Genomic DNA, 24,938 nt, shown 5'->3' with positions numbered 1-24,938 from the left:
AGCACCCACAGGAGGCTAGGTCCTCTGTTAAGCACATCACAACAACCCAGCAAAGTAAGTCCCATTATTATCCCCATTTTGCAGATTGGGAAACCGAGGCTTAGGCTGCTTCAGTAAGCTGCCTGAGCTCCACACATCAGGGTGGTAATTGCGAGAGGCACTCGGATGTGTGAGGCTGGGGAGCATGCTGTCCGCTGCACCACGCTGCAGGAGATCCAAACATAAGGACTTGCTCACATGCTCCATGGCCCATGTTTGATAGTTTCTAAGGCACAAATATCAAAATTAGTTTCAGGAGAAAATTTCGAGGGTACGTTTTTACTGTAAACTGATTACAACTATATGGGTTAGGCCTAATTACAGTAACCTCCAAGGTACTGTCAAAATGAATTGTTGGGTCTAGCGTTTTATATTGTTCAAAACAGGACAGCTTCTCCAGGTGACTCTCTTTGCCTTCAGCTGCACTCTACACCTTTTCCTGCCTGCTGTCCGCCCCGGAGGACAGCCTGTAGGGACCACAGCAACAGGCGATCGTGCCCTCTGTCCTCCAGTTGTATGTGGCCAGTGGAGTGCCCAGTGGGAGAGCAGCTGGACAAGGGTGATATCATGAGGTTGACTCAAGCTGTGTCCCTTGATGGAGCGCTACTCTTTTCTAGGTGACCTGTTCTCCACAACCCCTCTCCTTGCGGACTCCAGCAGCCACTCTCCCTCTCACCCTCCTCAGGCGTAGTAACAGTGTCTGCATTGATAGCCCCGGGATAGGGCGTCCCCTGGTTGGTACTTCTACCAAAAGATACAGTCCTGCCCATATCTGTGTAAAAAAGTTCCTTTCAAATTATCCTCACTTGAACAAGCTGACCCTCAGCTTTTGACTAACAGAGTGACCACCAACAGTAAGCTGAAAATACGTTTTGCCTCTAGAATTGTGGCACTAATAGGAAACGGGGTAAAATACACATTCGATCAAGTCTGTACACACACCTTCTCTGGGGAAGGCACTGAGACGATATTGACTAACCAGTACCCTCTCTCCTCCCTTAGTAACACAGTCCAATTTTTGTTCAGGGCTGTAATATGTCCAGTTAAACACACACCCACGCCACCTCTTCAGGCTTCCTTGCAATTTAGACTCCCTTAATTCAGACCCTATTAGCTATGTGACCTTGTTCTGGCTAACGAGGAGTAAATGAAATTGACTGGGTGGGGCTTCTTTGAGATTTCCTATTTATTCATTATAGACATTTTTTTCTGTTAGGTCCTTGAGCATAACTATAATTGCTGTTTTAACATTCTTGACTGATAATTCATCATGTTATCCTCTCCCCTGAGGATATTCCATTCCATTGATTGTCTTCTGAGTATGGATCATTTTTTTTTTTGGTTTACTGGTACACCTAATGACTTTGGATTGTATCTAAGGATTGTGAATATCTTATAGACACTCCTTATTCTGTTATATACTCTAAATATAATTTTTAATTGAGATATAATTCACATACTATAAAATTCACCATATTAAATGGTACAGCACAATGGTGGTTTTAAGGATATTCCTGAAATCATGCAACCATCACCACTGTCTGACTCCTGAATGTTTTATCACCACAAAAAGAAACCCTGTGCCCATTAGCAGTACCCCCATCCCTTCACTCCCTCAATACATGGCAACAACTAATTTACTTTCTGTCTTTATAGATTTGTCTATTCTGGACACTTTGTAAAAATAGAATCATATAATATGTGGCTTTTGGTGACCGCCTTCTTTCACTGAGGTTAATATTTTCAAGGCTCATTTCATATTGTAGCATGTATCAGTGCTTCATTACTTTTGATGGTTGAATAACATTCCATTGTATAGATATACCATGTTTCATATATTTGTCAGTTGATGGACAGTTGGGCTGTTTCCAGTTTGTGGCTATTATGAACAATGCTGCTAGGAACATGTGTGTAAACACATTTTCATTTCTCTCAGGTATATACCTAGGAGTGCAATTCCTGGGTCACATGGTAATTCTTTAATCATTTGATGAACTGACAGGCTAGCAGTGCCATTTTACATTCCTGCCAGCAATTTATAAGGGTCCCACATCCTTACCAATGTTATTTTCCTTTTTCATAAAAATAAAAAGGAGTGTTATTGTTATAGCCATTTTAGTGGCTATGAAGTTATATTGTGGTTGTGATTTGTATTTCCCTGATGACTAATAATGTAGATCAACAATTTTCAACCTTTTTCATCTCATGGCACACATAAACTAAGTACTAAAATTCAGTGGCACACAAAAAAATGTATTTTTTGCCAATCTGACAAAAAATAGGTATAATTTTTTATTGATTTACAAAAAATAAATAATAGTAATTACCTACCTTTTTTGCTCCAAAGTGCCTTTTTAAAAAATCAAATGCTAATACTTATATAAGGGTTTCTGGTATCAAAAATTAACCAAATACAACCTTATTATGTTACATGACCTGTAAGATATGGCATATATTTATGGTTCAAGACAGAGCATTCACAGCAGACGGCTATCGTTGTGCTGGCTCTCGTTGTTTTTTCATTTGACAGTCTAAAGTAAAAGAAGTCAGTATCCCTGATTAAATAATCAGGTATTGCATTTTTTAAAAATTCTTGTGGCACACTGGTTGAAAATCGCTGATGTAGAGCATATTTCCATTTGCTTATTTACTAGATGCAGATCTTCCTTAGGAAAAGGTCTACTTTGGTCTTTTGTCGTTTTCCTTTGCTATTTTTTTTTATTGTTGAATTAAAGGAGTTCTTTATTTATAAACTTGTACTAGTATTATTTTTTTACAGAAAGTCTACTTGATATTTATTTAACTTAGTTTCTCCAACGATGGTTTAGCAAAGTTCTTTCTATAGTCTAGATATATGATTTGAAAATATTTTCTCCCATCTGTGGGTTGACTTTTCTTTTTTTATTGAATTTACTGGGATGACATTAATAAAATTATTTATGTTTCAGATGTACAGTTCTATAATACATCATCTGTATACTGTGCATATGTTCACCACGCCAAGTCAAGTCTCCTTCCATCACTATTCACCCCATCGTACCCTATTCTACCTCCCCCAACACTCTTTTCCTTCTGGTTGTCTGTGTCTTTGGGGTCTTTTAATCCTGTTACCTTTTTCCCCAACTCCCTCAGCCTCTCTCCCTTCTGACAGTTGTCCATCTGCTCTCTATCTAGGAGTCTGTTTCTATTTTATTTGTTAATTTATTTTGTTAATTAGAATCCGCATATGAGTGAGATCATATGATATTTGTCTTTCCCTGACTGGCTTGATTCACTTAGCATAATGCTCTCCAGGTCACTCCACGCTGTTGTAAGGGGTAAGATGTCCTCTTTTCTTTTGTGGCTAAGTAATATTCCATCGTGTAAATGTACCATGGCTTTTTAATCCACATATCTACTGATGGACACTTGGGCTGCTTCCAAATCTTGGCTATTGTAAATAATGCTGCAATGAATTTAAGGCTGTTTATATCCTTTCAAATTAGTGTTTTGGGTTTCTTCGGATATATTCCCAGAAATGGAATCCCTGGGTCATAAGGCAGTTCCATCTTTATTTTTTTGAGGAAACTCCATATTGTTTTCCACAGTGGCTGCACCAGCCTGCATGCCCATGAACAATGCACAAGGGCTCCCCTTTCTCCACATCCTCTTTAACACTTACTGTTTGTTGTTTTATTGATGGTAGCCATTCTGACATTTGCGGTGTCTCGTTGTGGTTTTAATTTGCATTTATCTGATGATTAGTGACATTGAGCATCTTTTCATATGTTCATTGGCCATCAGTATGTCCTCTTTGGAGAAGTGCTTACTTAAGTCTTCTGCTCATTTTTTAATTGGATTGTTTGTTTGTTTGTTTGTTTTGGTGTTGAGTTTTATAAAGCCTTTATAAATTTTGGGTATTAACCCCTTACCAGATGTATCATTGGTGAATATATTCTCCCATTCAGTGGGTTGTCTTTTCATTTTGTTGATGGTTTCCTTTGATGGGCAAAAACTTTTAAGTTTGATGTTGTCCCATTTGTTTATTTTGTTCCCCTTGCCCAAGGCAATGTATCAGGAAAAATATTGCTATGAGGAATTTCCAAGATTTTACTGCCTAGTTCTTCTTCTAGGACTTTAATGGTCTAACCATTAAGTCTTTAATCCATTTTGAGTTTATTCTTTTGTGTCATGTAAAAAGGTAGTCTAATTTTTTTGAATGTATGTCCAATTTTCCCAACACCATTTATTGAATAAATTATCTTTACCTCATTGTCTGTTTTTGCCTATTTTGTCAAACATTAATTGACCATCAAGGAATGGTTTATTTCTGGTTTCTCTCTTCTGTTCCATTCACCTATATGACTACTTTTATGTCAGTACCAGACTGGTTTTATTATTGTGCCCTTATAGTATAGTTTGATATCAGGTAGTGTTGTTACCTAATAGGAACTGGCCTGGAGCATATCTGCCTGAAGCCAGCCTGTAGTATGTAGGTTCCTGGCTTCGTGTAGGGAAGATTTCACAACACAAGCCCAGGTGATTTTGCGAATAATTTTATTAAGGCTGGGGGCAGTGAAACAAAGGAAGGACTTAAGGTAGAAGAAGTAACCAGAGTAACTAGGCGGTGCTCTGTTTTGGCTCCCTAGAAAAGGTATGGCAAAGGAGTGAGCCAAGGTGGGGCTGCTTTTAGCTCACCAGGAAGTCAGAGAAAAGGGGTCCTAGTGAGAGGATTGGAGATAAGTCCAGTTTGAACTACCACTACCCACTGCTCTCCTGGCTGCAAGTCCCCTGGGGACCCTTAGAGTTTAGGAGAAATTAAAAAGTTCATGCCCGGGAAGGGGCATGGCCATTGGTTGTGCCCTAGAGCGAGCCAGCACTGAGTCTTTGTCCTGAAGATTTTTTATCGTTTTTCTGCTGGTGAGAATCTTGGCGGAAGGCTTTTCGCAGAATATTCATCAGCTTTCCAGGTGCATTTTTAATATGCTGATGTGTCAAAATGAGCACATAGGGGAATTTGGGAATATTCTTTGGTCTGCTATACTGTTTTATTTTGGGTCTGTCTGGCTTTTAATGGGGTTTTTATTATTTGTTCCCTGACATCATCTGTCCTTGGGTTTAGCTGGCACAAATGAAATTAATTGGATCTCTGTTTATTTCCCAGACCAGGGAAATTTAAGCTATGTATTCTTCAGTTAGGGAGGAGATATAAACCATTTGCTCTCAAGTGTCCTTGGTTAGGGGAAATAAGGTTTTGCGATTTACCAGCTGGCTGTAAGTTGCTCAAACTGTTTGGCCTTGTTTAATTTTCTTGTCTCAGTTTCCCCATTCCACTTGCCTAGGAATTTTCCTAGCTTCTTCTTATTCTGTCACAATGTGATTTCTCCAACTTTGTTCTTCTTTCTCAAGATCTCTGTGGTTATTAAGGGTCTTTTGTGGTTCCATATAAATTTTTGGAATATTTATTCTAATTCTGTGAAATATGCCATTGGTATCTTGATGGGAATTGTGTTGAATCTATAGATTGCTATGAGTAGTATGGATATTTTAATGATGTTAATTCTTCCTGTCCATGAGCATGGTATATGCTTCCACTTATTTGCAGCTTCTTCTATTTCTTTCTTCAGTGTCTTATAATTTTCCAAGTACAGGTGTTTTACATCCTTGGTTAAATTGATTCCTAGGTTTTGGGTTTTTTTTTTTTAAATAACTGTGAATGGGATTGTTTTCTTAGTTTTCCTTTCGGATAGTTCATTATTGGTGTATAAAAATGCAACTAATTTCTGGATATTTATATTGTTTCTTGCAATGTTAGTGAATTAATTTATCACTTCTAGTAGTTTAGTGGTGGAATCTTTAGGGTTCTTTATATACAATATGATATCATCTTCTTCCTTTCCAATTTGGATGTCTTTTGTTTCTTCTTTTTGTCTGACTACTGTGGCTAGAACTTCCAGTACTATGCTGAATGAGAGTGGTCAAAGCAGACATCTGTGGGTTGGTGTTACACCTTCTTGATAGTGCCCTTTGAAGCACAAAAATTTTTAATTTTGAAGCCCAGTTTTTCTGTTTTCTCTTTTATTGCTTATGCTTTTTGTATCACATCTAAGAATCCTTTGTCAAATCCAAATTCATGAAGATGTTTTCTTCAGAGAATTTTACAGCTTTAGCACTTAAATTTAGGTCTCTAATCCATTTTAACTTTTACATATGTTGTGAGGAGTCCCACTTCATTCTTTTGTATATGGCTATCCAGTTGCCCCAGCACTACTTGTTGAGGAGACTATTGTTTCTGTATTGAATGCTCTGTTGAAAATGAATTAACCTTAGATTTATGGGTTTATACGTAGGCTGTCAATTTTATTCCATTAACCTATATGTCATCTCTCCTTGTGCCAGTACCACACTGTCTTGATCACAGTTGCTTTATACTGTTTTGTTTTGTTATTTTTATCCTCACCCAAGAATATGCTTATTGATCTTAGAGAAAGGGGAAGGGGAGAAGAGAAACAGTGCAAGAAACATTGGTAGGCCTGACTAGGGACCAAACCTACAACCTAGACTCGTGCCCTCACTAGGAATCAAGCCTGACCTCTTGATTCACAGGTCGATGCTCCAAGTGAGTCACAACAGCCAGGGCACTTTATACTGTTCTGAAATCAAGAAATTAGAATCCTCCTACTTCTTTTTCAAGATTATTTTGGCTATCCTGGATCCTCTGAAATTCCATATGAATTTTACCATCAATTTATACAAAGAAGTTGTCTGGAATAATGAATGGGATTGCATTGAATCTGTAATTCAATTTTGGAAATACTGCCATTTTAAGTCTTCCGGTCCATGGACATGGGATTTTTGTCAATTTATTATTTTATTCAATTTCTTTCAATGATGTTTTGTTGTCTTCAGTGTTCAAGCTTTGTACTTCTTTTGTCAGATTATTTTTATTAGAAAGTGTTTTTAAGATTTTATTTATTTATTTTAGAGAGAGAGGAAGGGAGGAGGAAAGAGAGGGAGAGAAACATCAATGTGTGGTTGCCTCTTGCACACCCCCAGCTGGGGATGGGCCTGCAACCCAGGCGTGTGCCCTGACCAGGAATTGAACCAGTGACTTTTTGCTTTGCAGGAGGACATTCAACCAACTGAGCTATGCCAATCAGGCCCAGATTCATTTCTAAGTATTTTATTATTTTTGATGCTATTATAAATAAGACAACTTCATATTCAAGTTGTTCATTGCAAGTTTATAGAAACATGATTGGTTTTTGTATGTTGATCTTTTATATCCTGCAACCTTTCTGAACTCATAATTAGTTCCAATATTATTAGTTTTAATAATCTTAGTAGATTCCTTAGAACTTTCTATACACAAGATCTGTAATATGTGAACATATTTTTGCTTTTTCCTTTTCAATTTCCAAATTTTATTTCCAAAACTTACTTCTTTTTCTTGTCTAGTTGCCAGGCTAGAAGTTCCAGTACTATGTTGAATAGAAGTGGTAAGAATGGACCTTCTTTTCTTGTACCTATTTTAAAAGGAAAGCACCCAGTTTCTTAATATGATGTTAGTTGTAGGTTTTTGTAGATGCCCTTTATCATACTGAGAAAGTTCCTAGTTTGTTGAGTGCTTTTATCACATTCCAGGTGTTCTGTTCTGGCTAATATTTTTTTTGCATCTATTAAAATCATCATGGTACATTTGTTAGTTTGTCCTATTGATGTATTATAAATTAATTGTCAGGTGTTAAAACATCCTTGCTTCCCTTGGGTAAACTGTGGTTGGATTTTAATTTCTTTTCCAACTCTGTACTACATATTTGTGAGGTATTTTCTTAGTGTTTGCATTGGGGTTTACCATTAACGTCTTAATTTATAACAATTTAGTTCTGATTAATACCAATTTAATTTTAGTAACATGCAAAACATTTCTTCTATATATAACTCCTTTTCCCTATTTTTATGCTGTTATTACAACATATAACATTTTTGTACATTTTGTGTTCAACCTAGATTTATAATTATTTCATTAATAGAGTTCTTTTAAATCTGAAAGAAAAAAGGAGTTATGAGCAAAATAAAAACATTTATATTGCCTTTTATATTTACCTACATATTTATTTCTTCATGTGAATTCAACTTACTGTTTAGAACTCTTTTGCTTCAGCCTGAAGGATTCCCTTTAATGTTTCTTAGGGGCACTGTTTCTAGCAACAAGATTCTCTGGGTTATTTTTGTTTGGGAGTGTCTTTATTTTTATTCATCTTTAATGGATCGTTTGCCTAGATTAAAAAAAAATCTTGGTTGACAGGTTCACCATCTCCCCCTCCCCTTTCAGTACTTTAGATATATCATCCCATTGCCTTTTCCACCAAGCTTTCTGATGAGAGATCAGCTTTTAATCTTATTGTGTATCCCTTTTCTTTAAAAAAAATTCTCCCTTGTTCTTTAAAAAAATTATTCGTCTTTGACGTTTGACAGTTTGATTATGATGTGTTTCAATGGATCTCTATGAGTTTAACCAACTTGGAGTTTGTTAACCTTTGTGGATGTGTAAAGGTTTTTTTAAAAAAATAAAATTTGGGGAGTTTTCAGTGATTACATCTTCAACTATTCTTTCTGCCTTTCTTTCCTATTTTTCCCTACTATGCATGTGTTATATTTTTAAGGGTGTTCCAAAGACTCTCTGAGGCTCTGTTCATTTTTCCTCACCTCATTTATTTTTTATTCTCCAGACTGAATAATCTAAATTGACCTTTATTCAAGTGCACTTGTTCTTTATTCTGCCTGTTTAAAACTGTTGTTGAGACTCTCTAGTAATTTTTTTTTCATTTGTTATTGTACTTTTCAACAGAAAAGTATTTCCATATACTTTTCATTTGGTTCATTTTTGTAATCGCTCTTTCATTACTAATACTATTTGGTTAAGACTTTGTTCTCATACTTCACTCTAGTTCTTTAGACATGGTTTATTTTAACTCATTGAATATATTTAAATTAAGTGATTTAAAAGTTCTTGTTTAACAAGTCCAACATCTGGACTTTCTCAGCAACATTTTATAGTGATTTTCTCCCATGTTTGAACCATACTTTTTTTTTTCTTTTGTGAAAACTGGACATTTTAAGACATGTCACATGGCAGCTATTGAAACCAGATCCCCTCTCCTTCCCAGGGCTTTCAGTTGTTGCTACTCTTTGTGATAATTGTTGGTGTAACTGAATTAATTTTGTATTATTTGTACTACATCGCTACTATAGTCTTTACTCATTTACTCATCTAGTGATCAGCTAATTACTGATTTCCTTAAACTCCTGGAACTAATAAATCTCCTGGTGTTTGTCAATGTTTGTGTGTGGGGGCGGGGAGGTGAAGCACACCTACAACACTCATCCAGCTGGTTTGCTATTCTGCCTTAGCCTTCACCTCCTGTTTTTTGTTATCTTTGCTGACCATGCAGCTGTATGCATGCTCATGGCTTTTTAGATTCCTAGAAATATTCTAGTGCTTTTCAATGTCTTTATGTCATCACTTTCTTTAGTTTTTTCCTTTTAAGGATATTTTGGTTAGTCTATTGTTTGTCTCAAATTTTATTTATTGCCTCTGGCTGCTGCAGCACTGAAACACTCGGCTACAAATTTTTTTAGCAAACTTCACCAAGGAATAGGTTTTATAGTACTGCGCAAGCTCTCACCTGAAATCAAATAAAGGCAAGTATTTTTAGTGGGGTTTCCAAGGAAGCACTTGGCAGTTTCCTTGGAAATGAGACTTTGAAAGATCTCTGGCTCCATTTTGCTCCCTTCACTACTGGGAATGTGGTTTCTTAAGTCTGTAAGCTACTGCTGAGCTGGGGTTCCGGAAAAGGGAGTAGGACAAATTAAACCACCACCAAGTTTGGTGTTCTCATTGAAATGTAGGAATTTTTCTTGAGTAAATGTTCCATTGGTTATTGCAAGGCTGGTTCATTTCCAGAGGCCTATAAAGGTTAATTCTGAAAGTTTTTATGAGTTTTTTATTATTTTTATGGAGGGACAAACTTTCAGAGGTTCTTAGTCCCCTCATTTTCTCTAATGTAACCACCAAATAATTTTTAAGCAGGAAGTCCACATGGTTGGATTCAAGCTAAACTTTTTCTCCTGTTACCAGAAATCTTAGCTCCCCTTTTTAGCAAGATGGATGTGTGAAGGCTGCACCACAGATGCATGGTTCAGTGAATTGGGAAGTTTATATACAGAACGTGGTGCTTTTTTCCCTTGGTTCTCTCATTCAGTAATTCTTTCACTTTCCAGCCACTGTGGTTCTTCTAACTGCTGTCTTCAAGTTTAATAAGATAGCATATTGTATATCTGGGTTTAATTTCCCCACTTGACACAAACTATGGCCTGCTATCAGTTAAAAAGTCATAAAAATGGGAAATTCACTGAATGCAGTTCCCGTCAACCAAGTGTTGTGTAACTTCCAGTGTCTACCTGCTTTTTGTTTTTCTTCAATATCTTTAAGTAGTTGTTATTTTAATTTTGTACAGAGTTGTCTGTGGGGAAGGTTGATCCAATTGAAGGTACTTCTTCATTACCAGAACTTGAAATCCACAAATGCATTTTATAAGTTCAGAGGAGAATCAAGGCAGAGGAGTGAGTGGAAGTCACACTGACCTCCTCCCAGGACCAACCTGGAATTACAACTAAATTGTGGAGAAATCCCCTGGAACAAACAACTGAACAGTAGCGAGAGAGGAGCCTTATAACTTCAGACAGACAGAATAATTAGCTTTAGCACAACCTAACTGGTAAGGAGTGCAGTAGAGACTTGAGAAGGCAGACAGGGCACCCACAGGCAGCAGCACCAGATGAATATTGAAATGGCCAGCTGGATACCCCTGAGAAGAGCAGTGTCTAAACCATAAGCAGGGATTCCAGCCTACAGCACCAGAGCCCAAAAAGTACACAGATAACAGCCAGCTGCAAAAAGTGGCACGGCTGTGCTCTCTGCCTCTGCCAGAGACAGGCGGCTGGAGACACAAAGAGCCGTTTAAAGAGCCAACACATAAATTTTTATTTGCAGCCACTTACCCTGGGCTACGGCAAAGGCAGGGGCAGAGTGGGCTAAAGACACCTGTGGAGAGACTGGGGAAGGAGGCTTTTGGGAGAAAACTGAGAGAGTAGCCAGTGGGATCCTGGTGCTGACGCATCCCTTGGACAACAGCAGCCATCTTGCTCGGGCAGATCACTCCCCTAAGTGACAACAGCGTGAGAAGACCCAATAGTCCTACCGCCAGGAGGGCCTCGGCCCTGCCCTGAAGCTGGCCTGCCGAGTGCAGAGTGGCAGCCACAGATAGTAGATCCCTGGCTAAAGGGGGTGCAGAGTGGTCTACAGACACTTGACGAGAGACTGGAGATGGAGGCTTTGGGGAGAGAGCAGAGTAGCTAGTGGCATCCTGGTGCTGCTTCCTTCCCTATATGGCAGCAGCCATCTGGTTCAGGCAGACCACTCCCTTGAGTGGCAGCAGCGTGAAAGGACCCAGTAACTCCAGCCCCAGGAGGGACTCTGTCCCACCCTGTGGCATCTAAGCCAGCCTGCTGAGTGCAGAGTGACTAGATTAACAGCTGAAGGAGACAGCCACAGACAGTAGATTCCTGGAAGTCTCAATCAGACTGCCTAACGTCAGGCAGGGTCAACATTTGACGTCATCAGTCACAGATCCAGAAAGAAAAAAACAGCGATCTCCTACCATAGAAGTTCACACCCACAAAGTCAGGAAATCAAGATACATCAATTTAAGAAGCAAGAGCAAAAGAGAAGAGCCTCACAAATGATAGGAAGACAAAGAAACACCCTCCACTCTAAGGGAAAGGAGGAATCCCCAGAAAGAGAATTAAATGAAATAGAGGTAAGTAAACTATCAGATACTGAGTTCCAAACAACGGTTCTAAGGAAGCTCAATGAGCTCAGTGGTTACAGAAAACTATAGGGAAACTATGAGGATCTTAACACAAACTATATCAGCATGAAAAAAGACATAGAAACTATCAATAAGAGACAAGAGGAAATGAAGAATACAATTTCTGAATTGAAGAACACAGTAGGAGGAATCAAGAGCAGGCCAGACGAAGCAGAGGAACAAATCAGTGAGCTGGAGGATAAGGTAGAAAAAATCTCCCAGAAAGAGCAAGAAAATGAAAAAAAGACTCAAAAAGAATAAAGAGGCATTGAGGGGAGTGCAGGACAACCTGAAACGTAATAATCTGTATAACAGGGATACCAGAAGGAGACGGAAGGGATAGAGAACCTGTTTTAAAAAGTAATGATGGAAAACTTCCCTAATTTGAGGAGAGAAAAGCTCACACAAGTCCAGAAAGCACAGAGGGTCCCATTCAAGAGGAACCCAATGAGGCCCACTCCAAGACACATCATAATTAAAATGGATATATCAAAGAGAAATAGGGAATCCTCAAGGAAGCAAGGGAGAAAGAGGTAGTAACATACAAGGGACCCTGATATGGCTAACAGCTGACTTCTCAACAGAAACACTATAAGCCAGAAGGGAATGGCAACAAATATTCCAAGTAATGAAAAGCAAGGGCCTGCAACCAAGACTGCTCTACCCAGCAAGACTCTCAATTAAAATGGAAGGTGAAATAAGGGGTTTCCCTGACAAAAGAAGGCCAAAAGAACACATCTCCACCAAACCAGCATTGCAAGATATGCTGAAGGGACTGCTTTAATGATAAGGGCAAGATGATTTAAGAGGAACAGCCTAGCCAGAGACCCCTCCCAGGTTAACTGTTAATCATTGCTTATCTGTTCCTGTAGCCCGTTTTCACATCCCTTCCCCCGCCAGGGTAGCACATCAATCTCATCAATCTCCCACCTGAATGCTAATCCCTTCCCCCACCTGGGAAGCCCATCCGTTTCCCGCCAGAATGCTAGGGCTTATAAACCCCTATCTAACCCCGATTCGGGGCTCAGAATTTGGAGACTGCCTCCTCTGAGCCCACGCGTGTGAATAAAGGCTTACTCCGTTCCCTGAATCGTGTCTTGAGTCTGGCTTTCCATAACATTAAGACGATGAAGAGAAAGAGTCTATGAATACCCAGGTCCTTTCACAGTCACCTATACTTTTGATATTACCAATATTTGTAATTCTTATTAATCTGATTGTGACAATGATGTGTTCTTTGTTGAAACTAAACCTGTTTTTGTGTATTTCTTGCCTATTTCTATTATTTTTAAAAGCTTTACATGACTTTTTGATATTCTTTATCCATTTTTTGATTAAATGTTTGTAGAATTTTTGCTGTAAAAAAAAACCCCCAAAACTATTAACTCCTTTTTAGATGTGTTGCAAATACTTTCGTATTCTATTACCTGTCTTTTAACTTTTTTTATATGTATATTGCTGTATAATCTTAAATGTTTAATATAGTCATATTGTCAATATTTTACCTTATAACTTCCGGGTTTGAATATGTTACTTCAGGGTAAGAAATATATTTGGTATTTTCTCCTAAAACTCTTGGGATTTTACATATTGATTTTTAACTCACTTGAATTTTTTTTGTGTAATGTGTGAAACATGGCTCTATATTTGTTTTATTTCAAGTAACAGTGGTCCATGGACCTTATTGGTTGAATAAGCCTTATTTTCCCCATTGATTTGAAATATCAACTTCATCATATATTACATTGTTAGATATATACATTTGTTCCTAGAATGCACATTTTATTTCATTGACCTACTTATTTTTGTGCTGGTGTCATGTTGTTTAATTGCTGAGACTTTATAATGGATTTAAGTTTTTTAATACTTTACAATGGATCCTGATATTTAAATAAATAAATAAATAAATAAAATCTGCATTTAAAAAAAAAGAAAAAGAAAATGAAGGAACTCTATCTCTTGTGAAAACATGGATGGAACTGGAGAATGTTATGCTAAGTGAAATAAGCCAGTCGGTGAAAGACAAATACTGTATGATCTCACCTATACGTGGAATCTATTCAACAAAATAAACTAATGAACAAAATAAACCACAGGCATGGAAACATGGAGCAGACTGAAAGTGACCAGAGAGGATGGGGAAGGAGGACAATGGTGGAAAGGAGAAAGGACTAAAAAAGGACATGTATGAATGACCCATGGCCATGGACAACAGAGTGGGAATTGACTGTGGGAGAGGGGGGTGGGGTGGGTGGAAAGGGTCAAAGGGGGAAAAACTGAGACAACTGTAATAGAATAAACATGAAATATAATAATAATTTCATTATTTAAAAAGCAATTCCATAGTTACCGAAAAGGCCAGCTTGCTCATTCTCTTCTTAGATGTCTAAAATAATTCTTTGGGAACAGATACATTAATGCCTGAAGTTTTGTTTTGGTTTGGTTTTTTAAGGGAAGATAAAAGATATGGAATAGATTGTCTTATTTTCATTATGTTCATAGTGTTAAAAACAGACACCATCCCTAACTTTCTGGACTCGACTCTGCCGCAAAGAAATTTCCACTTATCAAATTAAGCAGTAGAGAAACAGAATTAGGATTATTTATGGAGAAACAATAATTTGGAGGCTAGACTGAAAGACAACAAAGTCACATAAAATGATGTAGTAAGGAATAATTAAAGCATATAAAGTATATTTCAAGCTGTGATGTGTAGTTCAGCCAGCCCATAAGAACCCGGAGGGGAGAAGAGCAGTCTAGGAGGCAGGCTTCACCTCTGGCTTGAGGGACCCAGGGCCAAAGGAGCTTTGTGCTTTATCATCTCCTCTACGAGAAGATCTCACAGGCCCCTTCTGGCTTTCAAGTTCGAATTCTGAGGGAGACTGGAAATATACCAAAACAATAAATGTTTTACCAGGTTGGTGGTATTTCGTGTGTACATTTTGGATTTTTTATTTTAACTCTAAATTTGTTTAATGACATTTTAGTAAGTAAATGTAAATTTATAAGTTCGTTGTTTTTTGGGTTTTTTTTTTATTATTGCAAGAATTAGAGACCAAAGTTTTGAGTTAGATCTCTTCAGAAACGTCACTTTGGCACCATCTGCTGGGGAGCTTCTGAAATCTTTCCTGTATGTAAACTTTCTTATTACCTTCCCAAAATGGTTTTAAGGAAACACTATTGATCTTTACACCTGAATTGAGAACCTTATCATCTTATGTTAGTAGAAATTAGAGTGTAAATTCAGCATCACTTAAGGGGCACAGAACACGTGTAAACAAACCTTAGAGTGCGTGTGCATTTTACGTGGAGGCATCTGCCGCAGCCGAGTCTGACCATGTCGGCTGCATTTTTCATAATGACCTTGACTGTCTCTTGGAGGCCCGTGTACCCGGCACTTGAGATACATTATCTTACCTAATTCTCTAACAAGCAAACACACATTTGTTAAATGAAACTTTACCCCTCCCAGGGTTTTGACAACTCAAGGATGCTGCACAGCAGTATGACACCAGCCTGTCACTTGCCAGGAGGGTGATTTTGGGCAAGTTATTGAACCTGTGTTATCGTATCTATAAAATCACTGGGTGACCTACCCTGGCAGGACTATGAGACAACATCACTTAAGAGAGCTTGGCCCTAAGCACTCCCACACTCCCAAATTACCGTTATTATTCCAACAGACCCTGCTTTGCCTCTGGGAATTCCTGCCTTGGCCACCCCCAAGGCCGGCAGCATGTCCATGCACTTGGGACAGGATGGATTTTATTTATTAATGGATTAAGCTGTGATCTGAGACACCTGTTTCTAGAGTTTCTGATGTCACATAGCCCAGTGATGGAGGAACTGTCCCCTTCTGCTGGACGGATGCAGATGACAGGCCCTGGAGATGGTGGCCCAGGACAGAAATAAACCATGGGTCCCCTGAGAGCCTGGGAGCGGGAAGGATTGCCCTGCCCACCCCTGCACCCACACTAGAAATGCTACATAATTAAGAAATGCCTTTTGCTCTCTTAACTACCATGAGGTGACCACAACCGAGCTGAACTGAAACACTAACCACAGGTGCCACTATGAGGCATTTCCACTGAATCTTTCCTATTTACAAGGATAACAGTTCACATATGTGACTTTGTATTGTATTTCTTACAATAAGTATTTTTCTGTGTATTATACATTCTTCATAATAATTTAACAGTTGCAGTATTTCATAAAGTAGCTGGTTAAACTATAGGTTATTTTCTACTCTATTGTTGCCATTTGGTTTGTTTCTAATTTTGTCTCTAAATAATGCTATAATGAACATTTTTGTGCAGAAGACTTATTCTGTATTTTGAATCATTTTAAAGAACATCATCAGAATCGGCATTATTCACAGGTTATAAATAAACACATTGTTGAACTTTCACAAAGACTGACTCAAATACATTACCATCATTAGCATGCATGCTCATTTCATCAGACTTTGAAAGCAAAGGGATTTTACAAATATATAATAGTAAACATTTAAGTCAATTTGATTTTTTAAAATTTCCCCTACATTTTATTTTTTATTTCTTTGATCACCATTGAAGTTAACACTTCTACATGTTTGCTAATTAGTTGTATCTCCTCTTAAAAATTTTATGTCCTGCCATCAATTGGAGTCTACATTTTCTGTAGATGTACACAATCTAGCACTAACAGATATTATCAAGAATCAACAATCCAAAACTTCAGAAAGTAATTTATTAAAAGTCAGAACAATTATTAAGGCACAAAATACATCAATTTTCCAAACAAAAATCTTTGCAATAGTTTTATCCTACATCAAAAGCAACTTCTTCCTCATACAATAATTTAACTTTTTAAATAGAAAAATATAACTTAAGTCCCTAAACTTTCTCCCCAAATACATGTTTTCCTATTTCTAAAGTAGTTTTGGAGTGCATAGTGGGCTCCCGTATTATATAATGTACTACACTTCCTTAAAAGTCTTGTTTGTCACTTATACATTTGATATGTTTAGAACTTTAATTACCAGTATAAGACCAGGTGTTTTGTACTGCTTATTGCATGCTGTAGATCATACAAAGATACAAGTACCAAAACCAGTGACTTATAAATCTAGCATAACACCTCAACATAAAACCAGTTTTGGGTAGTTTGGTGCAATAGACTCAAGCCCCTTTTTAAAAAAGGATATAAAACTCAACCTTTTATATACATTTTTATACTTTCAGCCTTGATGTTCTAGTAGTGCAAACATAATGTACCATATTACAGGGGTAAAGCTGGTATTGTCTACAGGATAGGAAAGATTAAAAAAATTATTTTCCTTACAGAAAAAGTATGGAAACCGCATCTCTCAACCTCAAAAATTCACACATTCATCTATTTTTTCTTACTATTGAAATAAATAAACTTAGCTATCCTTTAAAGCAGATACTAATACTAATCTAACTCAAATAATGAAAATTCCCTTTTAAGCAAATTTCACACATCATATAAATCTAACATGAATTACAAGCTGCTTTTCTAAGCCTTTTGCCTAGAAAAACATAAAACTGGACTGTTATTCTCAGATCCCTTCCTTAATATATTGGAAGACCCATCTTGATGGCATCTTAAGAATAAACTAATCTGACCTTGAGGGGCAGTTTCTGGAGCCTTCATGCAGAAGCAGGATGAGAGCTCCCGGTGGCCTCGGGTGTTACTTCTCCTGTGCCCTTTCTATGAACAATCAGCCCTAGGGCGCCCCGCTCCTGTTCATATGAGGCTGCTCAGAAGACCCTGCACAAGAATCCTTGATTCAGGTCACAGAGTTAGCAGAAGATACAGTGATCACTGACAATGACAGACACAGTGCAGGCCCTTTGAAAAAAGCATTTTTGACAGGCCATCAGGAGGGAACCCGACTTTCTCTGGATGATGAGGGAAGACAGCATTTTAGCCTGCAGCTAAGCCTTCCAGGTTCCAGCATTAATTTTTCCAGCTGCAGAAAGCAGTGTTTTTATAAACACTACTGAGGTTATTACGTCAAAGGCAGTTTCCTGTCTCACCCTGACCATCAGTCCCCTCTTACCTCACTAGCCAGCAGCTCCTACTGGCTGGACACCCAGGATTCTACATTCGAAATTCAGCAACAGCCACAGGAGTTGGAGTGAATCTGCCTCGAAATCCAGACAGTGATATTAGATAAAAATTTTAGGAATGAGAGGGCAGTGGTCACCTCCTGGTCTGAAACAACTTGGGCTGAGGGTGAAATACACCAAAACCAGAAAGGACATGAATGCTGGGAAATGTACAGGGTGGGAGCCCTGGAGAGCGGGACAGTGAGAAAGGACTGGAACCCACACCGTGAAACAGGACACTCTTCTTCTAGGAAGGACACCCAAAGTGGAGGCATCCTGACCAGCACGTCCTGTTCAGTAGAACACTGTTTAATAATCACTATTGAAAATAAATTAGAAAGTTATCTTTCAAGTAACATTACTATTGGAAATAATTTTTTTTTACTATCCCTTGTGAAATAGGTAAATGAGAAATAAATTCCAAAGAAAAAATTTTGAAAAAAATCTTTTGTGGCTTCACGATGAAAAACAAAGTTATAGTTAGGTTTTTATACTGGTGAAGACTTTAATGCTTCTCAATCATAATTCCCTGGAGTCATTCTTAATTTACAAGGTTAGAACTCCTTCAAAGAAAGACACACACGATTCTAACTTTAATTCCTACTCTAAATGTCTACTAGCTCCGAATCTTTGGTCATGAAAGCAGCAAACAGTCACATTTCCATCACACTACTTTCAATTGCCTTTCAAGTTTAGAATGTTCTGCATCATAAATAATTAAAACAAAAAATTTAGAATTACACATTGTAACAAAATAATGTATATAACACAGTTAAAGGTTAAGAGATTAATTACAAAATTAACCGTGATGTACAGTTAAACATACGTTCTATTATGAAATCAAATATTCCAAGACTGCGTAAGAGATAAGGCCCTAGTTTCCTGCATGGCAACCCGGGAGGAAGTGCTCTGGGGAGCCTCGTAGCCAGGTGTCCACCACCTGTCCCGGGCACGTTCTGCAGCAGCACATGCACAAACAGCCTGAGTGAGGGGACAGTGGCAGAGCAAATCTTCAGAAGTGACCCTCAAGACCTCTCTCTCCATGTACTTGTGTCCACTGAGCTCAAAGAGTGAAGATGTCCATGATGTGATACACACCATGGTAATGACAAACAGGTCTTGGTGCAAACGTGTGCACTCTCACACATGCAGCCGTGTAAATATCCTATGTTCCAATGTAAACCAGTGTTACTCATTACCAAATCACTTCAGTATAAAAGTCAAAGGAAATTATCATTGCAGCCAGTGACTATAAACCCAAGAGATGGAGACAGTGTCTGACCACGCTTTATCTACCTCCGAGGTCAGTGAAAGAACAGTAGCAGTGTTTACGTTATCCAATCCACACAGCTGCCACGCATCAGCTCAGGGCATCTGGGCATATATTTGATCATAATACTTTTCTCAGATTATTTCTAAATCCAGGCAATTTAAAGGACATTAAACTGACATTCAAGAGCTGCTTAAAAAGGGTATAGAGCCCATACACCACCTGAATTCTTAATACACTGATTTCAAGATAATGCAATAAAAACTTGTTGCATGACCTCTGTGAGTCCGGGGAGTCCTTCACTCTTAACTATGTTTCATGTATATGGTTCCAATCACATTATCTTTTCCGAAGAGAACATTTTTTCTGCCATTTCAGATCTGGTCATGATTTCCTAAAAAAATAAAATAAAATAAAATAAAAATATCATCGAAATGTGGATGCTTCTCCCAGAACCTAACAAAATTCTCTAATCTTTCAAAAGTCATGATTATTGGGGGGACCCAAGAATAGGTCACAACATACAAAGAAGTATTAGATACAGAAGATAAAACCATATGACACATACTTCTGAATGTGTATGAAGGGGGACCCCAAAAAACCGGAATTATCTTCTGGAGGGTGGGCCCCTTGTCGTAACGACTTCCCCCACTAGTTGAGTGTTTTAGGAACCCATCTGTATATCAGTGTACCAGCTGGCATTGTTGGGAGAGGCTGCATTTGGCTTCAGTGAATGTTTTCTGAGGACTCTTCAATGCATTTGCCCATTTCATGATGGGGGATTTATGAGCGCACCTGCCCACACCGCGCTGGGCATTCAGCAGTTTTTGACCAATAATGGCATGATCCCCAGGCCCCGTCCTCTTTAGTCACCTGATCTTCCCAAGAGTGACTTTTTTTTGTTTCCCCAGATGAAGAAAGTCCTCAAAAGGAAATGTTTTGCCAGTGTGGAAGAGGTGAAACAAAAAGGCAGAAGCACTAAACAGCATCAAAATCAATGAGTTCAAAAACTGTTTTGAACAGTAGAAAACATTTCAATAGGTGTATTGCATCAAATGGAGAGTACTTTGAAGGAAACTGAAATTTTAAATATGTAAGAATAAATACACAATTTTTAATAAATAAACTCCAGGTTGTTTGGGTTCCACCCCTCCATATAGTCAATTACCTGCGGAGAAGTTCAGGAAACATTAACATCCCATTAGCTAGAACACATCTTGAGCTCAGAGTTACCAGGGAGAGGTAGGAACAGGAGCTCATTTAGGGATTGGCCTCCCTTTACCAATTAATGAACTTGTAAATTATAAATCAATGATTTATCTAATGAATGCTATAAATGCATTTTTAAGGGTGATTTCATGGTTATAAACCCTGCAGTCTGACTGTTCTGCATCGAGGTAGATGTACGCTGCAGCCTCTCAAAACTCTCCACCCAATGACAGTCATTCACCAGGCTGATGCCGAAGTCACTGCCCTTGCCTCCCAGGGAACGGACTGCAGCTTCCCTCCTCACACGCTGCTCCTCAGCACCACTGACTGCCCTCAGCTCTTCCTCACATAAGCTAATATCCCTGCACCCCTCCTTTAATTAATTCATGTGCTTCGACTCCCGCCTGTCTTGGGCCACTTTCCAATGTCCAGATGATCCATAACTAATCCCACCTCAAAACCTTCCTAAATCTGCATCCTATACTCAAATGTCCTTAGTAAATGAAAATCAGTTAGAAACTCTAACAACCCAGCAAAATATCTCCAAGTATAAGATTAATTTAGAAAAAGAGCCATCTTCTAAACTCTGCCTATATATAAGATGTTATAAAATCAAAGACTCAAAATCTCATAAAATTGTTCTTCTCTCTTATCAGGTTGGCCAAAAAGTTTGTTTTTTTCCATAAGATGGCTCTAGTAGTGTTTAGTTGTCCTTAATGTCATTCAAAACAATTTTGTTAGATTGTATTGTCACAGCTGTCATATCGGCATTTAAAAAATTTTTTGATCAAAATTGATAAATTTTTGTGTAGCCATTTTTACTGAAAATGGAAGAAAATATGCAACATTTTAGGCATGTTATGCTTTATTATTTCAAGAAAAATAAAAATGCAACTGAAATGCTAAAAGAAGATTTGAGCAGTGTATGGAGAAGGTGCTGTGACTGATCAAACATGTCAAAAGCGGTTTGCGAAGTTTCATGCTGCAGATTTCTCACTGGATAATGCTTTACAGTTAGGTAGACCAGAGAAGTTGATAACGATCAAATCAAGAATTGAGGACAATCAACATTACACCACACTGAGTATGTGGGAGATAGCCAACATGCTTAAAATACCAAATCAATAAAGTTACTGATAAAAATGAAAAAACATGTCTTTTATTTAACGGAAAAAGAACCACATGGAATTTTTGGCCAATCCAATATACCAACAAGCGTTTATCTTGCTCCTGTTTTACATGAAGATCCAGTTCCTTTAAAATTTACCCATAAATAAGCACAGTGCCTTTCAGCCTGCTCAATCTGCAATTGTTTTAAAAAGGAACTTTAAGAATTTTTGAAATGCACTTCTACTTTATGAAAATAATAGCCCCAAGAAAGTTAATGAAAATATATTTTACCTCATCTGAATCTACTAGCACTGGAAGAGCTCTGAAATAAAATGAAAAAATTTGACAAAGTTATTAAAAGGCTGGTGAATCTACTAAAGCTGAATATACACATCCTATGCCCCACCATTCGTCTCCCAGACAGGCACAGCCGCAGAGATGGACACCTGGGCTCACCAACAGCCACGGGGAATTTTTGTAGCAGTGTTGTTTCTAATAACCCCCAAATGGGTAAACTAGTATATTCCTACAATGAAATATACTATACAGCCCCCCAAAAGGTATGACCTATTGAGTAGCAAAAATTTAAAAACTGAGACAAGTAGTCTATAGGGACAGATGTAAGGAGAGTAGCACCTTTGAGAAAGTGAGGTCACAAATTGGGAGGAAAACAAGGTGGTTCTTAGAGGGCACGATATTCTACTTTTTGATCTGGGTGCTGGTTACATGAGTGTACTCATAATAAAAATATACTGAACTATATACACTTAATTAGAATATGTACATTTTCAAGGATGTATGTTATACCCCCCAAAACTTTAGTAAAAAACTGAAATATGAAAATAATCATAACTTCAAAATGGAAACAACAAACACAGAAACAAAGCAAGACCAGCAATGCTAGAGGATAATGTGTTGGAGGAATATCAATGATTAAGCCATACAAACAAATGATTCCAAATACAACTGACTCCAACCACATATTTTCTAAGCCCTGCTAGTTTTTACTTTGACTAAATGGACAAGTATCTGAGTGGTGATGTGCTATCTAATTTGAAAATCCACGTGCTTTTGTGAGAACTTAGGAATGAATAAGCTAGTCTATAGTCATCATTTCATTAGGTACATAAATATCAAATTATCATGTACATTTTTTATATGTACACAATTTTTATTAAAATATACACATATTTTAGCAAACATAAAAGGTGGTAAAATATTTATGGAATCAGGTATTTAATTTTCATGTCTTTATCATCACTGACTGGGAGTAAACCAACAGAGTGCAGTGAAGAGGGAAAAAATTATGTAATAGTTTTGCTTGGGAAAAATAATATGATAAAAAGACAAGTGCAGCCTCGATATGTGAGAGAGCTTTGGGGGAGCACCTGAAGGGCATTTCTGTGCCAGGTCACAACCTGAAAGTCCCATCCACACATAAGACCAAGGATGGATGCTACCTACAGTGCAGTTCCTGGTGACGGCGGAAGAAAGAAACTGGGAAACAAACTGACGTGAGAAAGGAGCTTGTATGGAACAACATACTAAGGAAAATCCAGGGGAGAAGACAGCTTCAGGAGGAACATGAACCAGAACCCAAGGGGCTGAGGACAGTCATTGGGCCCATAGCACCTTGTTCACAAATAAATGCTAGCTACCTCAAAAATGGGTCTGCTAGGTAGGTAACTACTTCAAAACTTATTAAGCTGTATCCAGCACAGTGAAAGGAAGGTGAATGATGCTAAGCTGACCTTTGAGACTAATTAGAGATAAGGAAAAGCCTTAACGAATATGACTATGTATGAAATATCTCATGATGCACCAGTTTATATGGCTATTCATCATGTTTCAACTGTTCCATGATTTACAAATGTAATTTTTAAGATTTTATGTATTTTTAGAGAGTACAGGGGAGGTAGGGAAAAAGAGAGGGAGAGAAACATCAATGTGTCATTGCCTCTTACACGCCCCCTACTTGGGACCTGGCCCACAATCCAGGCATGTGCCCCAACTGGGAATTAAACTGGCGACCCTTTGGTTTGCAGGCTGGCGCTCAGTCCACTGAGCCATACCAGTCAGGGCTTGTTTCATTTTTACAAATGTATAAAAAAGGGTTTCTCTGTGTATGAAGTATAACTTCCACACATGCTATGTGAAATGTACACTAATTTTGGGGAGCATTGTGCTAAATTTCTTGTGTTAGTTTTCAGAAGTGAACAATACAGATTTCCAAGAATCTAAAATGCTGGAAACTAATTTGGATTATACAGCTCTACTCATTTCACATAAATCGTTCATGAGAATATATGAGATCTTTCAGTCTTTTCTACTCCAAAGGAATTTTTATAATCAAACACATATTTCTATTTACAGGCAGAAGAACAGAGTGATGACTTCCTAAAACATAAGGAAAATTGCCAGGAGCCCCACTGCTTTCCACCAAGAAGTGGGGGTTCTGCTGAAATAACTTCCTTCAAAAGTACTTAGTAATGAGTTGCCAAACCTGGAAGATAATGGTTGTCACCTAATCTGAATCTCTCTGCACACCCTTGCTCAAGAAAACTACACACAACCTGTGGTCTTCGGCATTTCCAAAAGAACACCACAAACCTGAAATTATATGTAAGCAGAGAAATAAATGCCACTTCCAATAGATTCCTTGCTGTCACTGCAAGCTCATGAGCCCACAGTGGGAAAAGAGAAGTTTGAGGGATTGTTAGTAGAGGGGAGGGAGGACATAGCCAAAACAAAGACAAAACTATCCTCTGCAAAAAAATCAAAGCATCAACACCCTGAGTAAAGGTTGGTGACTTGCTACAGGGAAGGGACTTAAAGCGAGCAGAATCAAATGTAGTGGCTTGGACAGGCATCCAGACCTCAAGTCAAGAAGGTGGCACAGGTAAACATGGCTCACCTCCTTGCACAATCACATCAAAATTACAACTAAACTACACAACAACCATCACTCAGAACCATCAGAAATAGAGCTGAATGAGGTCCAACAACTACAGAACTAAAGAAACCACATCCATCCAGACTGGTAGGAGACACAAAGAAGCAGAGATGCTGAACGGCCTGGTCTCGCACTCACATGTGGTGGATAAAAATTTGGGAGGGGTATCTCCAGAGTGAGGGTCCCAGTTCTATACCAGGACCCCTGCCCAGGGTTCCAGTACTGGGAAGATAAGCCCCCAGCAGGGTTTGAGTCAGTGAAAGGAACTACTGGAGTCCCAAACAGAGCCATTTTAAGCACCCGCCTATGGACCTACTTAGACTACTCCCTAT

The 24,938-nt window shown here is 38.3% G+C and overlaps 1 protein-coding gene across 3 annotated transcripts in view; it reads right to left on the bottom strand.

Moving 5' to 3' along the window:
• Positions 1-16,382: 16,382 nt before the first annotated feature.
• Positions 16,383-24,938, bottom strand: part of TMEM87B (transmembrane protein 87B) — a 51,951-nt gene continuing 43,395 nt past the window's right edge. For all 3 annotated transcript variants that reach the window (XM_054575559.1, XM_054575558.1, XM_054575560.1), the window contains 2 exons: positions 21,945-21,975; positions 16,383-19,728 (listed from right to left, as the gene is read on the bottom strand). In XM_054575559.1, coding sequence (XP_054431534.1) covers positions 19,669-19,728; positions 21,945-21,975 — 91 coding nt within the window. In that variant the 3' untranslated portion in view covers positions 16,383-19,668. The remainder of the gene's footprint in view (positions 19,729-21,944; positions 21,976-24,938) is intronic.

Source organism: Pteronotus mesoamericanus, unplaced genomic scaffold (genome assembly GCF_021234165.1).
Source record: "Pteronotus mesoamericanus isolate MK-2021 breed Mesoamerican mustached bat unplaced genomic scaffold, CSHL_Meso_final contig_311, whole genome shotgun sequence".
NCBI classification, from domain to species: Eukaryota; Metazoa; Chordata; class Mammalia; order Chiroptera; family Mormoopidae; genus Pteronotus; species Pteronotus mesoamericanus.
The sequence above is the reverse complement of the archived record's forward strand: the minus strand, read 5'-3'. Positions and strand labels throughout refer to the sequence as shown.